This window comes from Manis pentadactyla, chromosome 8 (genome assembly GCF_030020395.1).
Source record: "Manis pentadactyla isolate mManPen7 chromosome 8, mManPen7.hap1, whole genome shotgun sequence".
NCBI classification, from domain to species: Eukaryota; Metazoa; Chordata; class Mammalia; order Pholidota; family Manidae; genus Manis; species Manis pentadactyla.
This window is the reverse complement of record NC_080026.1, coordinates 95,698,956-95,712,279: the sequence shown is the minus strand read 5'-3', so window position 1 is coordinate 95,712,279 and position 13,324 is coordinate 95,698,956. Positions and strand designations below refer to the sequence as shown.

The 13,324-nt window shown below is 37.0% G+C and overlaps 1 protein-coding gene across 1 annotated transcript in view; it reads left to right on the top strand.

Annotated features, from left to right (window-relative positions):
• The window catches only part of CFAP70 (cilia and flagella associated protein 70), a 175,136-nt gene that overhangs the window by 135,938 nt on the left and 25,874 nt on the right, over positions 1 to 13,324 (top strand). Inside the window, exon 25 of the mRNA XM_057505972.1 lies at positions 893 to 994. Coding sequence (XP_057361955.1) covers positions 893 to 994 — 102 coding nt within the window. The remainder of the gene's footprint in view (positions 1 to 892; positions 995 to 13,324) is intronic.

Here is a 13,324-nt window from a genome sequence, read left to right as displayed (position 1 = left end):
GTTGTGTTTTATCTTTGTATAAACATTAGCTAGCATATTGTCTGAGACAGAGTAAATCCTTAGCAAATATACGTTGATAAAATAATGAATCAACATCTCAGAGACATTTAAAGTGTGGGTCAAGGTATGGGCATTTCTGAACGGCTATTCTTCATGCTGTCTTGGGTCTAGAAACCCATTATTTTCTTTTCTAAAAACAGAAAAAAAGGAAGGGTTACTTCTCTAGGGAAAGAAGTACCTTATTCTATGTTTAAGTGGCCTTTTGGAAGATTTTATGAAGTAAACTCAGTTTTAGGAAGCAGTAATGATATCCATGTGCCCAGAGCTCAGTGAGAATCTGATTCTTTGAATACACTGTTGATTTCTCAAGATTATGCTGTTAATAACTAATATTAGAGGAAAGGAAGCTTTCTGAACAATATTATTTTGATAGGAAATAGGACTTTAACCTTAAGAAAGGGATGCACCATGTAGAGGAAAATATTACAAACATATCTCACAGCACTGAATGATGTACACATAATAGTGAATACTTCTGGTTTTCCAACTTTGGCACCTGAAGCTCCATGGTTCATGGATGCCATCATGGGACTGTGATGGAGGGAAAGAGGACGAGAGGTATATCAGTTGAGAGCCTAGCAGGCAGGACTCCAGATTCCCCTACCTGGCTTTTTAATCAGAGCAGTTCTACTTTTAACTGGTTCATATATTGGGCCACCACATAAGATTTTGTTTGAAGAAGGAGTTTTGTTACTAAAAATAAAGTTGAAAACTACCGGAATAGGTCATGTACACCAATGTTATTTGGACATTGTATTTTCAGCTGCTGACTCCAGCTGGTTGAAATGAAAACTACTTTGATTTAACTCACATGTCTTCTTTTCCTGTCAAGTTGGAGGAGCTCACGGAGGCTGAGGATGCTCTCTCTGAAGCCAATGCATTGAACAACTGCAATGCTGAAGTATGGGCATATCTGGCTCTTGTCTGCTTGAAAGTGAGTGTTTATTATCCTTATACAGTGTCCTTTAAGGGCAGAGGTGAGGGAAGAATAAAGCAAAAGATAGCTGGGATGGCATTAATACATGATAGTTGAGGTTTGATGAGCTTCCAGTTTGGTCATGATACTGATGATGAAGGAGAGGCTAAATCTTGGATGCGCACATACTCAGTTGTGTTTATGTGGAAATGAGATTATAAAAATAGGAGCAAGCCATCTGGGCTTGGTGGTTGTTGGTGAGCAAGAGTCACGTGGGCTAGAGCTGACTGCCAGTGGGGACTTCTGGACTGGGTGGGCTTCCTGTGGCACTTTCTAGCTGCTCTGCAGGCCCCAGGACCATGATAACCTCAGCCCAGTGTGTGCCCTGCCTCAAGATAAAGGAGAATGTGGGGAGCAGAGCCTGGCCTAGGGTTGAGGTTAGGAATGTTGAATAGGAAGCCATGCAGGGACAGTGACTGACAGTGCAATGAGTGGGCAAATTGTACTTAGGGGTGGTGAGAAATTCCCCTTCTGCCCTCTATGTTTCTCTGCCTGCCTGAACTCTCACACTTAGATCAAGCCTGGGACAATGGTATGTATTTCTTGTATAATCATTACAGTTGTGCTCTGAATCAGACAAATTCCTGGAGCCCTAAATACTACACCCTCTGAAATCCCCCTTTGTTAATCATATATGACCTAGAAAAGCTATTTAAGAACCCACTGATAAAAACAAAGGCAAAGTAGGCCAAAAATATTCAGACAAAAATGGATTACCAACAAAAGGACCAACAGAAATCTCTGATGGACTGAAGTGATTTTCCCAGAATATCCCATTATTTAAAAAATACACCTGATACTATGAAGCATCTTTGTAATTGTCTCTGACTTTTTTCTCTGAGACAAGAATTTGGGATAAACAGTTTAAGTACGTACCTGATACAAATTAGGAAATACATGTTACTTATATTTAAAATGTTTAGTTATACTTAATGTTTTTCATTAAAGTAGTTTTCATTTAAAAAATAAATAAATTTTAAAAATGGAAGTGATATTGTATCAGAATGTAGATAAGATCAAAGACTGAGAGGCAGAGCCAAGATGGCGGCGTGAGTAGAGCAGCAGAAATCTCCTCCCAAAAACATATCTATTTTTGAAAATGCAACAAATACAACTCTTCCTAAAAGAGAGACCAGAAGACACAGGACAACAGCCAGACAACATCCACACCTGCGAGAACCCAGCACCTTGCAGAGGGGGTAAGATACAAGCCGCAGCGTGGTGGGACCCGAGCGCCCCTAACCCCAGCTCCTGGCGGAAGGAGAGGAGTCGGAGCAGGGAGGGAGAGGGAGCCCAGGACTGCTAAATAGACAGCCCTAGCCATCCGTACTGGAGCGCAGACACACAGTGCATGCATGGGGTGCTGGAAACTAGGGAAACAGGACAGTAAGACCTGTGAGCAGGTCCCCACAGCTGGTGCCCTTGGGACAAAGAAAAGTGAGTGCTTTATGAAAGTCTTAAAGGGACAGATACCCTACAGCTGGATGGAAGTGTCCTGGGACACTTAGCCCAGCAGCTGGGAATCCTGGGGAACTCCGGGCACCCTAACCCTCTGGACAGCAGTACAGCTCAGAGGCCCCCTCACAGAGATAAACAGCCTCCCGTTTCCCCTCAGACGGGGCTCTGCCATATCGGAGAAGCAGCCTGAGGCAGGCCACACCCATAGCAACCACGGAGCTTAACTCCATAGTGGCCGGGCAAGAATCAGAAGCCCTGTCTGCACAGAGCTGCCCAGCACAAGCTGCTAGAGGTCGCTGTTCTCCCAGGAGAGAAAGGCCACAAACCAGCAAGAAGGGATGTTCTCCCAGCTGTCACACATGCCAGCTCTGCAAACTATCTCTATCGCCATGAAAAGGCAGAAGAATTTGATATAGACCAAAATCACAGAGTCAACCCCTGAGAAGGAGATAGACCTAACCAGTCTTCCTGAAAAAGAATTCGAAATAAAGGTCATAACCATGCTTATGGAGCTGCAGAGAAATATACAAGAGCTAAGGGATGATGTCTGGAGGGAGATTACAGAAATGAAACAATCTCAGGAAGGATTTATAAGCAGAATGGATAAGATGCAAGAGGCCATTGATGGAATAGAAACCAGAGAACAGGAATGCATAGAAGCTGACGCAGAGAGAGATAAAAGGATCTCCAGGAATGAAACAATATTATGTGACCAATCCAAAAGGAACAATATCTGCATTATAGGGGTACCGAAGAAGAAGAGAGAGAAAAAGGAATAGAAAGTGTCTTTGAAGAAATAATTGCTGAAAACATCCCCAAACTGGGGGAGTAAATAATCGATCAGACCACAGAAGTACACAGAACTTCCAACAGAACGGACCCAAGGAGGACAACACCAAGACACGTAATAATTAAAATGGGAAAGATCAAGGACAAGGACAGATTTTAAAGGCAGCTAGAGAGAGGAAAAAGGTCACCTACAAAGGAAAACCCATCAGGCTATCAACAGACTTCTCAATAGAAACCTTACAGGCCAGAAGAGAATGGCATGATATATTTAATGCAATGAAACAGAAGGGCTTTGAACCAAGAATACTGTCTCCAACACGATTGTCATTTAAATATGAAGGAGGGATTAAACAATTCCCAGACAAGCAAAAGTTGAGGGAATTTGCCTCCCACAAACCACCTCTACAGGGTATTTTAGAGGGACTGTTCTAGATGGGAGCACTCTTAAGACTAAATAGATGTCACCAGAGAAAATAAAATCACAGCAAAGAAAGCAGACCAACCAAATACTAACTAAAGGAAATAAATAAAATCAACTACCCACAAAAGCAGTTAAGGGAAACACAAAAGAGCACAGAATAAAACAACCAACGTATAAAGAATGGAGGAGGAGGAATAAGAAGGGAGAGAAATAAAGATTAATTAGACTGTGCTTATAATAGCTCAATAAGTGAGTTAAGTTAGACAGTAAGATACTAAAGAGGCTAACCTTGAACCTTCAGTAACCAAGAATCTAAAGCCTGCAATGGCAATAAGTACATATCTTTCAACAGTCACCCTAAATGTAAATGGACTGAATGCACCAATCAAAAGACACAGACTAATAGAACAGATAAAAAAGCAAGACCCATCCATATGCTGCTTAAAAGAAACTCACCTCAAACCCAAAGACATGCACAGACTAAAAGTCAAATGATAGAAAATTATATTTCATACAAACAACAGGGAGAACAAAGCAGGTGTTGCAGTACTAGTATCAGACAAAATAGACTTCAAAAGAAAGAAAGTAACAAGTGATAAAGAAGGACATTAAAAATGATTAAGGGGTCAGACCAACAAGAGGATATAACCATTATAAATATATATGCACCCAACACAGGAGCACCAGCATATGTGAAACAAATATTAACAGAACTAAAGGAGTAGAATGCAATACATTCATTTTAGGAGACTTCAACACAGCACTCACTCCAAAGGACAGATCCACCAGACAGAAAATAAGCAAGACACAGAGGCACTGAACAACACACTAGAACAGATGGACCCAATAGACATTTATAGAACTCTATATTCAAAAGCAACAGGATACACATTCTTCTCAAGTGCACATGGAACATTCTCCAGAATAGACCACATACTAGGCCACAAAAAGAGCCTCTACTAACCAACTTTTCAGAGCACAAAGGCATAAAACTAGAAATAAATTGTACAAAGAAAACAAAAAGGCTCACAAACACATGGAGGCTTAACAACATGCTCCTAAATAATCAATGGATCAACGACCAAATTAAAATGGAGATCGAGCAATATATGGAAACAAATGACAACAACAACACAAAGCCCCAACTTCTGTGGGATGCAGCAAAAGCAGTATTAAGAGGAAAGTATATAGCAATCCAGGCATACTTAAAGAAGGACGAACAATCCCAAATGAATAGTCTAATATCACAATTACCGAAATTGGAAAAAGAACAACAAATGAGGCCTAAGGTCAGCAGACGGAGGGACATAATAAAGATCAGAGAAGAAATAAACAAGATTGAGAAGAATAAAACAATAGAAAAAATCAATGAAACCAAGAGCTGGTTATTTGAGAAAATAAACAAAATAAATAAGCCTCTAGCCAAACTTTTTAAGAGAAAAAGAGAATCAACACACATCAACAGAATCAGAAACGAGAATGGAAAAATCACAACAGACTCCACAGAAATACAAAGAATTATTAAAGACTACAATGAAAACCTATATGCTAACAAGCTGGAAAACCTAGAAGAAATGGACAACTTCCTAGAAAAAGACAATCTTCCAAGACTGGCCAAAGAAGAAACACAAAAGTTAAACAAATCAATAATGAGCAAAGAAATTGAAGTGGTAATCAAAAAACTACCCAAGAACAAAACCCCCGGACCAGATGGATATACCTCAGAATTTTATCAGACATACAGAGAAGACATAATACCCATTCTCCTTAAAGTTTTCCAAAAAATAGAAGAGAAGGGAATACTCCCAAACTCATTCTATGAAGCCAATATCACCCTAATACCAAAAACAGGCAAAGACCCCACCAAAAAAGAAAATTACAGACCAATATCCCTGATGAACGTAGATGCAAAAATACTCAATAAAATATTAGCAAACTTAACTCAAAAATATATCAAAAGGATCATACACCATGACCAAGTGGGATTCATCCCAGGGATGCAAGGATGGTACAACATTCAAAAATCCATCAACATCATCCACCACATAAACAAAAAAGGACAAAAACCACATGATCATCTCCATAGATGCTGAAAAAGCATTCGACAAAATTCAACATCCACTCATGATAAAAACTCTCAGCAAAATGGGTATAGAGGGCAAGTACCTCAACATAATAAAGGCCATATATGATAAACCCACAGCTAACATCATACTGAACAGCGAGAAGCTGGAAGCTTTTCCTCTGAGATCAGGAACAAGACAGGGATGCCCACTCTCCCCACTGTTATTTAACATAGTACTAGAGGTCCTAACCACGGGGATTAGACAAAACAAAGAAATACAAGGAATCCATGTTGGTAAAGAAGTTGTTAAACTGTCACTATTTGCAGATGACATGATATTGTACATAAAAAACCCTAAAGACTCCGCTCCGAAACTACTAGAACTAATATCGGAATTCAGCAAAGGTGCAGGATACAATATTAACACACAGAAATCTGTAGCTTTCCTATACACTAACAATCAACTAATAGAAAGAGAAATCAGGAAAGCAATTCTATTCACAATAGCATCAAAAAGAATTAAAAAAACCTAGGAATAAACCTAACCAAGGAAGTGAAAGACCTATACCCTGAAAACTATAAGACACTCTTAAGAGAAATTAAAGAGGACACTAACAAATGGAAACATCCCATGCTCCTGGCTAGGAAGAATTAATATCATCAAAATGGCCATCCTGCCCAAAGCAATATACAGATTTGATTCAATCCCTATCAAGTTACCAACAACATTCTTCAACAAACTGAAACAAATAGTTCAAAAATTCATATGGAAACACCAAAGACCCCGATTAGCTAAAGCAATTCTGAGAAAGAAGAATAAAGTGGGGGTGATCTCACTCCCCAACTTCAAGCTCTACTACAACGCCACAGTAATCAAGACAATTTGGTACTGGCACAAGAACAGAGCCAGAGACCAGTGGAACAGATTAAAGACTCCAGACATTAACCCAAACATATATGGTCAATTAATATATGATAAAGTTGCCATGCACATACAATGGGGAAATGAGAGTCTGTTCAACAGATGGTGCTGGCAAAACTGGACAGCTACATGTAAGAGAATGAAACTGGATCACTGTCTAACCCCATACACAAAAGTAAATTCAAAATGGATCAAAAACCTGAATGTAAGTCATGAAACCATAAAACTCTTAGAAAAAAACATAGGCAAAAATCTCTTGGACATAAACATTAGCGACATCTTCATGAACATATCTCCCTGGGCAAGAAAACAAAAGCAAAAATGAATAAGTGGGACTACATCAAGCTGAAAAGCTTCTGTACAGCAAAGGACACCATCAATAGAGCAAGAAGGTACCCTATAGTATGGGAGAATATATTCATATATGGCAGATCTGATAAAGGCTTGACATCCAAAACATATAAAGAGCTCATGCACCTCAACAAACAGAAAGCAAATAATGCAATTTAAAAACCAAACGAATAATCATATCTGACTTGATTGTTTATAGTTCATGATGCATGATCAAAACCGAAAGTTTCTGTGATATGACTACCCTTGCACTGTTCACCATGTAAGAACTTATTCACTATGTAAGAACTTGTTCACCATGTAAGAACTTGTTCGTTATGCTTCAGAAGATTGGAGACTGTTGAGAATTAGGCTTGGGGTTGATTAATGATTGTGCATTGAGTCCCCTATACAGAATTTTATTGTTGTTAACAACCATTTGATCAATAAATATGAGAGATGCCCTCTCCAAAAAAAGAAAAATGGGCAGAGGAGCTGAACAGACAGTTTTCCAAGGAAGAAATTCAGATGGCCAACAGACACATGAAAATATGCTCCACATCGCTCGTTATCAGAGAAATGCAAATTAAAACCACAATGAGATATCACCTCACACCAGTAAGGATGGCTACCATCCAAAAGACAAACAACAACAAATGTTGGCGAGGTTGTGGAGAAAGGGGAACCCTCCTACACTGCTGGTGGGAATGTAAATTAGTTCAACCATTGTGGAAAGCAGTATGAAGGTTCCTCAAAGTGCTCAAAATAGACTTACTGTTTGACCCAGGAATTCCACTTCTAGGAATTTACCCTAAGAATGCAGCAGCCCAGTTTGAAAAAGACAGATGCACCCCTATGTTTATCGCAGCACTATTGACAATAGCCAAGAAATGGAAGCAACCTGTGTCCATCAGTAGATGAATGAATAAAGAAGATGTGGTACATATACACAATGGAATATTATTCAGCCATAAGAAGAAAACAAATCCTACAATTTACAACCACATGGATGGAGCTAGTGGGTATTATGCTCAGTGAAATAAGCCAAGTACAGAAAGACAAATACCAAATTATTTCACTCATATGTGTAGTATAAGAACAAAGAAAAACTGAAGGAACAAAACAGCAGCAGAATCACAGAACCCAAGAAGGGACTAACAGTTACCAAAGGGAAAGGAACTGGGGAGAATGGGAGGGTAGGAAGAGATAAGGGCAGGGAAGAAGAAAGGGGATATTATGATTAGATGTATAATGTGGGTGGTGGGGGAAAGCGGAGGGATGAGCAACACAGAGAAGACAAGTAGTGATTCTACAACATCTTACTAAGGTGATGGACAGTGACTGTAATGGGGTTTGTGGGGGAGACTTGGTGAAGGGGAGAGCCTAGTAAACATAATATTCTTCATGTAATTGTAGATTAATGATAACAAAATAAATAATAAAAATTAAAAAAAATTGAATAAAGAAAACTTCTGTCAAAAAAAAAAAAAAAAAGATCAAAGACTGACCAGTACGCAAAATTCTCTATTAGACTTTCTGAATCTTTCCTTGTTTAACTTGAGGCTATTTATCCTTGATATAGATGGAAAATTAGATGGAAGCTATTGTGGGTATTTGTGATAGCCACTTTACATATAGAAAATAACTCTCCTATAATTAAATAACTTGCTTAAATAACTTGTACATTAGCCTAAAATCAAATTGGAATGACAGTAGCCCTCAGTTTTTCATTGGCCAATATGATACCAAACTGACAGAGAATATTATGATTATAAGAGGAATGAGCAAAATAAAAATTACTAGATTTTCTCTTTGGAATAAATATTCTGAATATCAATATGAGAAATTCCTTAGTACTTATCCTAGTTCTGCCACAACCAGCTATGGTATCTTGGGCAAGTCACTTAAACTTTCTTGGGCCTCAGTTTTATCAACTGTAAACTAAAAGGGGTCAAAATCTAAGATGTTAATACAGTTCTCTCAAAAACATAAATGAAACAGGAAAAATGTTAAGGATATGTAAAATTTGACTAAAACAGTTAACAAAGTTGAGCTCAAAAGCCAGTAGGATCTCTGCCTCTAACAATTAGAGAGTACATATTCTTTTCACCAATCAATAAGGTGAATTTTTTAAAAAGCAGACAGAGTTTTTTCTGCCTGAGGTCTGATAGGGAACTGAGAGATATTCAAAGCACAAGGAAGAATCAACATACAATTTCTGGCTTGAAGATGGAGGGAGACCACATACCAAGGAATGCCAGTGTCCTCTAGAAGCAAGAGCACTCCGCTCACAGCCAGCAAGGAAATGGGGACCTCCATCCTGTGAGTACAAGGCACTGAATTCTGCCAACAATCTAAATGGACTTGGAAGTAGATTCCATAAAAGAACCCAGTCCACCAGTACCTTGATTTTGGAATTGTGAGACACTAAGCAGCCAGTTTGAGCCATGCCAGACTTCTGACCTATGGAACTGTGAGATGATAAATAAATTGATACTGTTTTAAAACACTAAGTTTGTGGTAATAAAAATACTGTTTGTGACACAGTAATGGAAAATGAATACAGGCCTTACAATAGATTTTTTCTAGTTTTATTGAGAAATAATTGACATATATCCCAATGGATTTTTATAATAATGGCTCCCATTTAATTTTGCTTTCACATCCATACCCTTTGCAATGTGATGTTGCTATGCCTCCCATCAAGAGATGGATTTTCCTTCTCATTTATTCACCTCCTGGAATCTGAGCTGCACTTGTGACTTTCTTTGACCAACAGAATATGATGGAAGTGACATTGTGTGAGTTCATAGAGGCTAGGCCTTAAGAGAACCTGCAGCTACTGCTCTTGCTTTCTTAAAACTCTGGGACCACCATGCTGTGAAGAAGTCTGGTTTAGTCTGTAGGAGGCTCAAAGTGCAGTCGGAAGAGTAGACAGACAGTCTCACTATTTGAGTGATGCCATCTTGGACCCTTTAGCACTAGCCAGATTGTCAGATGATTACAGCTGCATGAGTGATCCCAGGAAAAATTTACAGAAAAACAGCCCAGATTGCACATGATAAATAATATGTTGTGTATTAAGCCATTAAGTTTTGGAGTGGTTTGTTATACTTCAGTAGATAATAGAAAAGAGACTGAACAAAAACAAAGCCATTGTATATCAGAACTATGAAACACAATTAAAGCAATACAGAGAGGGTAATTTCTAGCCTTAGATGCACATATTAGAAAAGAGGATTGAAAAAGCAAGGAAATAAGCATTTAAAACAATAAATTAGCAAAGAGAAAGTCAGGAAATTCAAAGAAAGGATAATAAAGACAATCAGGAGTATATACCTAAAGCTAATATAAGGTTGTATGTCAATTGTACCTCAATTTAAAATATATATATAAATATATTAATTTTTTTAAGACAATAAAGAGCACAAGTAAATGAAATTTAAAACAAGGATATAACAGAGGATTAACAAAACTATAAACTGCTTTTTTGGAGACTAGTAAATAAACAGACCTCTTGCATGACTGGTTAATAATTTTAAAAAAGAAAGAAGGCATGAATAATGAATATTAACAACAAACTTGAGATGGTACTGCAGAAAATTAAGTTCAACCCATTCATGCTTTTTAAAAAAGCAAATGAACTTTAAAAAAAATTGAAAATATATCTTCAAAACCTACACTATATGAAATTGTGAAAACTGAAACATCTCTTTTGAAGTCAGGACCAAGACAAGGATACCTACTGTCATCAGTTCTATTCAACTCTATACTGGAGGTTCCACCAAGGCAATAACACATATACACACACAAAAGAAATCAGAGAAAAAGGATTAGGAAGGAACCCAAGGAAACCTACAAACTGAATGAAGTAATATCTTTTAATTTTTTAAAATGATTTTTATATATGAGCTGTTAAGCAAAGATTAACACCGAGAAGTGGATTTGGCAAGATTGATGGATAAAAGATTAATAGAAAAAATCAAAATCAAATACCATCAAGGACAACTAATTTAAAAGTCTGATTTTAAAAATTCCATTTAGATAAAGTTATAAAACTTTACTGAAGGACATAAGATTTAAGAGATAGAGATACCATGTTCATGGACAGGAAGTTTCAATAACATAAAGATGAAAAATTTCCCCAAATATCTAATTTTAATGCAATTCCAATAAAAATAACACCATAGTTTTTAAAGATTTTGACAAAATAGCTATAAAATGTACTTGGCCAATAAAGGCCAAAAAATAACTATAATAGTATGGAAGGAGAAATAAGGAGTGAGGGCTTTCCTACCAAATATCAAGCCTTATTATGATGCTCTAGTAATTAAAATTGAGTGGTATTAGTGTAGAAAAAGATAAATGGAACATAATTGGTATACATAAATAGAGTCACATATGTACATGGAAACAGGTTTTGACTAGATGGTATTTAAAAATAATTGGGGTTTTCTAAGAAGTTAGCCCTAAACTATTGCCCCAACAAATCAAAATTACAAGTGCACAGTTATTGATTACAGCATTGTTGCATTTTTTAAAATATTGGAAAAAACATAGGAGAATGCTTGAATTCATTGTGGTATATTCACATAATGGAGTGCTATGCAGCTGGAAAAAAAGAAAATCTATGAAATGATGTAGAGTGATTTCCAGGATATATTGTTCAGTGAAAAAAACTAAAGTACAACATTTTCCATAGTATACCATCTTTTGTATAAGAAGAAAAAAGAAAAAAATTATACAGAGATTTGCTCATGTATACAAAAAAATGCACCTGAAGAAAAAAACAAATTAATGATAGTGGGTTGTATAGGACTTGGGCAGGTATAGAGTATAAGGAAGGGAAGGAATAGGGGGTGACACTCTGTGACTGTACCTTTTTAAACAGATCTAACTTTGGAATCATGTTCATGGTTCATATATTTAAAAAGAAATAAAATTAACAAGAAATGGGGGAGATCATATAATTTATATCAGAAACAAACAAATAACCCAAAGCTATTTCCAATGAATATAGCACAACAACACTGAAGGTAGGGAAAAAAGAACTATTTAAGATACTTCTGTAAAATTATTTGAAATACATCTCACCAGACTTAAGAGAAAAAAACCTGTATAGAAATAATGCACTCTACAAATAATGCGCTCTAGTTAGTGGGCTTCTTTTTCGCAGAATTATGAGTTAGCAGCTCTGAGGTTACTAAGTATTCTATGATTTACCGAATAAGTAACCATACTGTGGATAATGGGAGCCAAGTTTCTCACTGCCGGAGGATTGCGAATATGGAAATGGAGAAGATAGATGACCTTGTGTGGATTAGAATCAGAGATATTGATATGAGCTCATAATTTGATAAATAGATTGTATACATATTGTATAAAGTGCGTGTGGCGAGGGGAGTGCTTAAGTACACCTAGTGCTCAGGTCTTTCTTTCTAGATCCATTAAAAGGAACTCGGGCATTTGTCCAATTTACAAAATAAATAACCAGAGGCTCCTTAGAAAATGGCTAGTTCTAGGACTTGGATGGGGAAAGTACAAGATGAGTCTGGACTATCCTGTTGAATAAAAATAAAAAGTGCTCAAAGAAAGATTGAGATATATCAAAAACATTTAGGGAAAAGAGAAAAGACAAAAGAATTTTGCTTTAAGGGGGGCCTCCCACTGGCCCTATCTGGGACAGTTTGAGCATCAAAATAACTATAGTAAGGGATTACAAATTCAACTCTAAGTCCACATTGATATAGCTAAACAAATAAATAAATGGTAGATAAAAATAGTTTATAGTAGAAGGCCAATTATTAAATCCAAAGAATTATGGAATTAGAAAATCACAATTTGGAATCCACCATAATAATAATTAATTCAGAAAACAGTCATGAATGTATGCTGAAACTAGACAGGAATGTTTAAAGAGTAAGATATTTACATAGTCTCAAAGTATTTCCCAACAAGATATGCATTAACTATAAAGGGAAACATAGTAATGTTATAGTAGAAAACTGGCAGATAACAAGCTAAACAAATGATCCAAGTTACCATCACCACTATTTGGATAAATAGCATGTGTCTCCTGATAGTATGCACTGAGGAGAACACAATATCATTTTTATAGTATTCCTGCCAGAAGTTCATAACCTGATATAACCATGAATAAGCATCAGTCAAACACAAATTGAGGAATATTTTACAAAGTAACTGTCCTGTATGCTTCAGAAATGCCAATGTCACAAAACACAGACTCAAGAAGTGTTCCACATTGAAAGAAACTGAGACATGAATACTGAATGTAAGGCATGA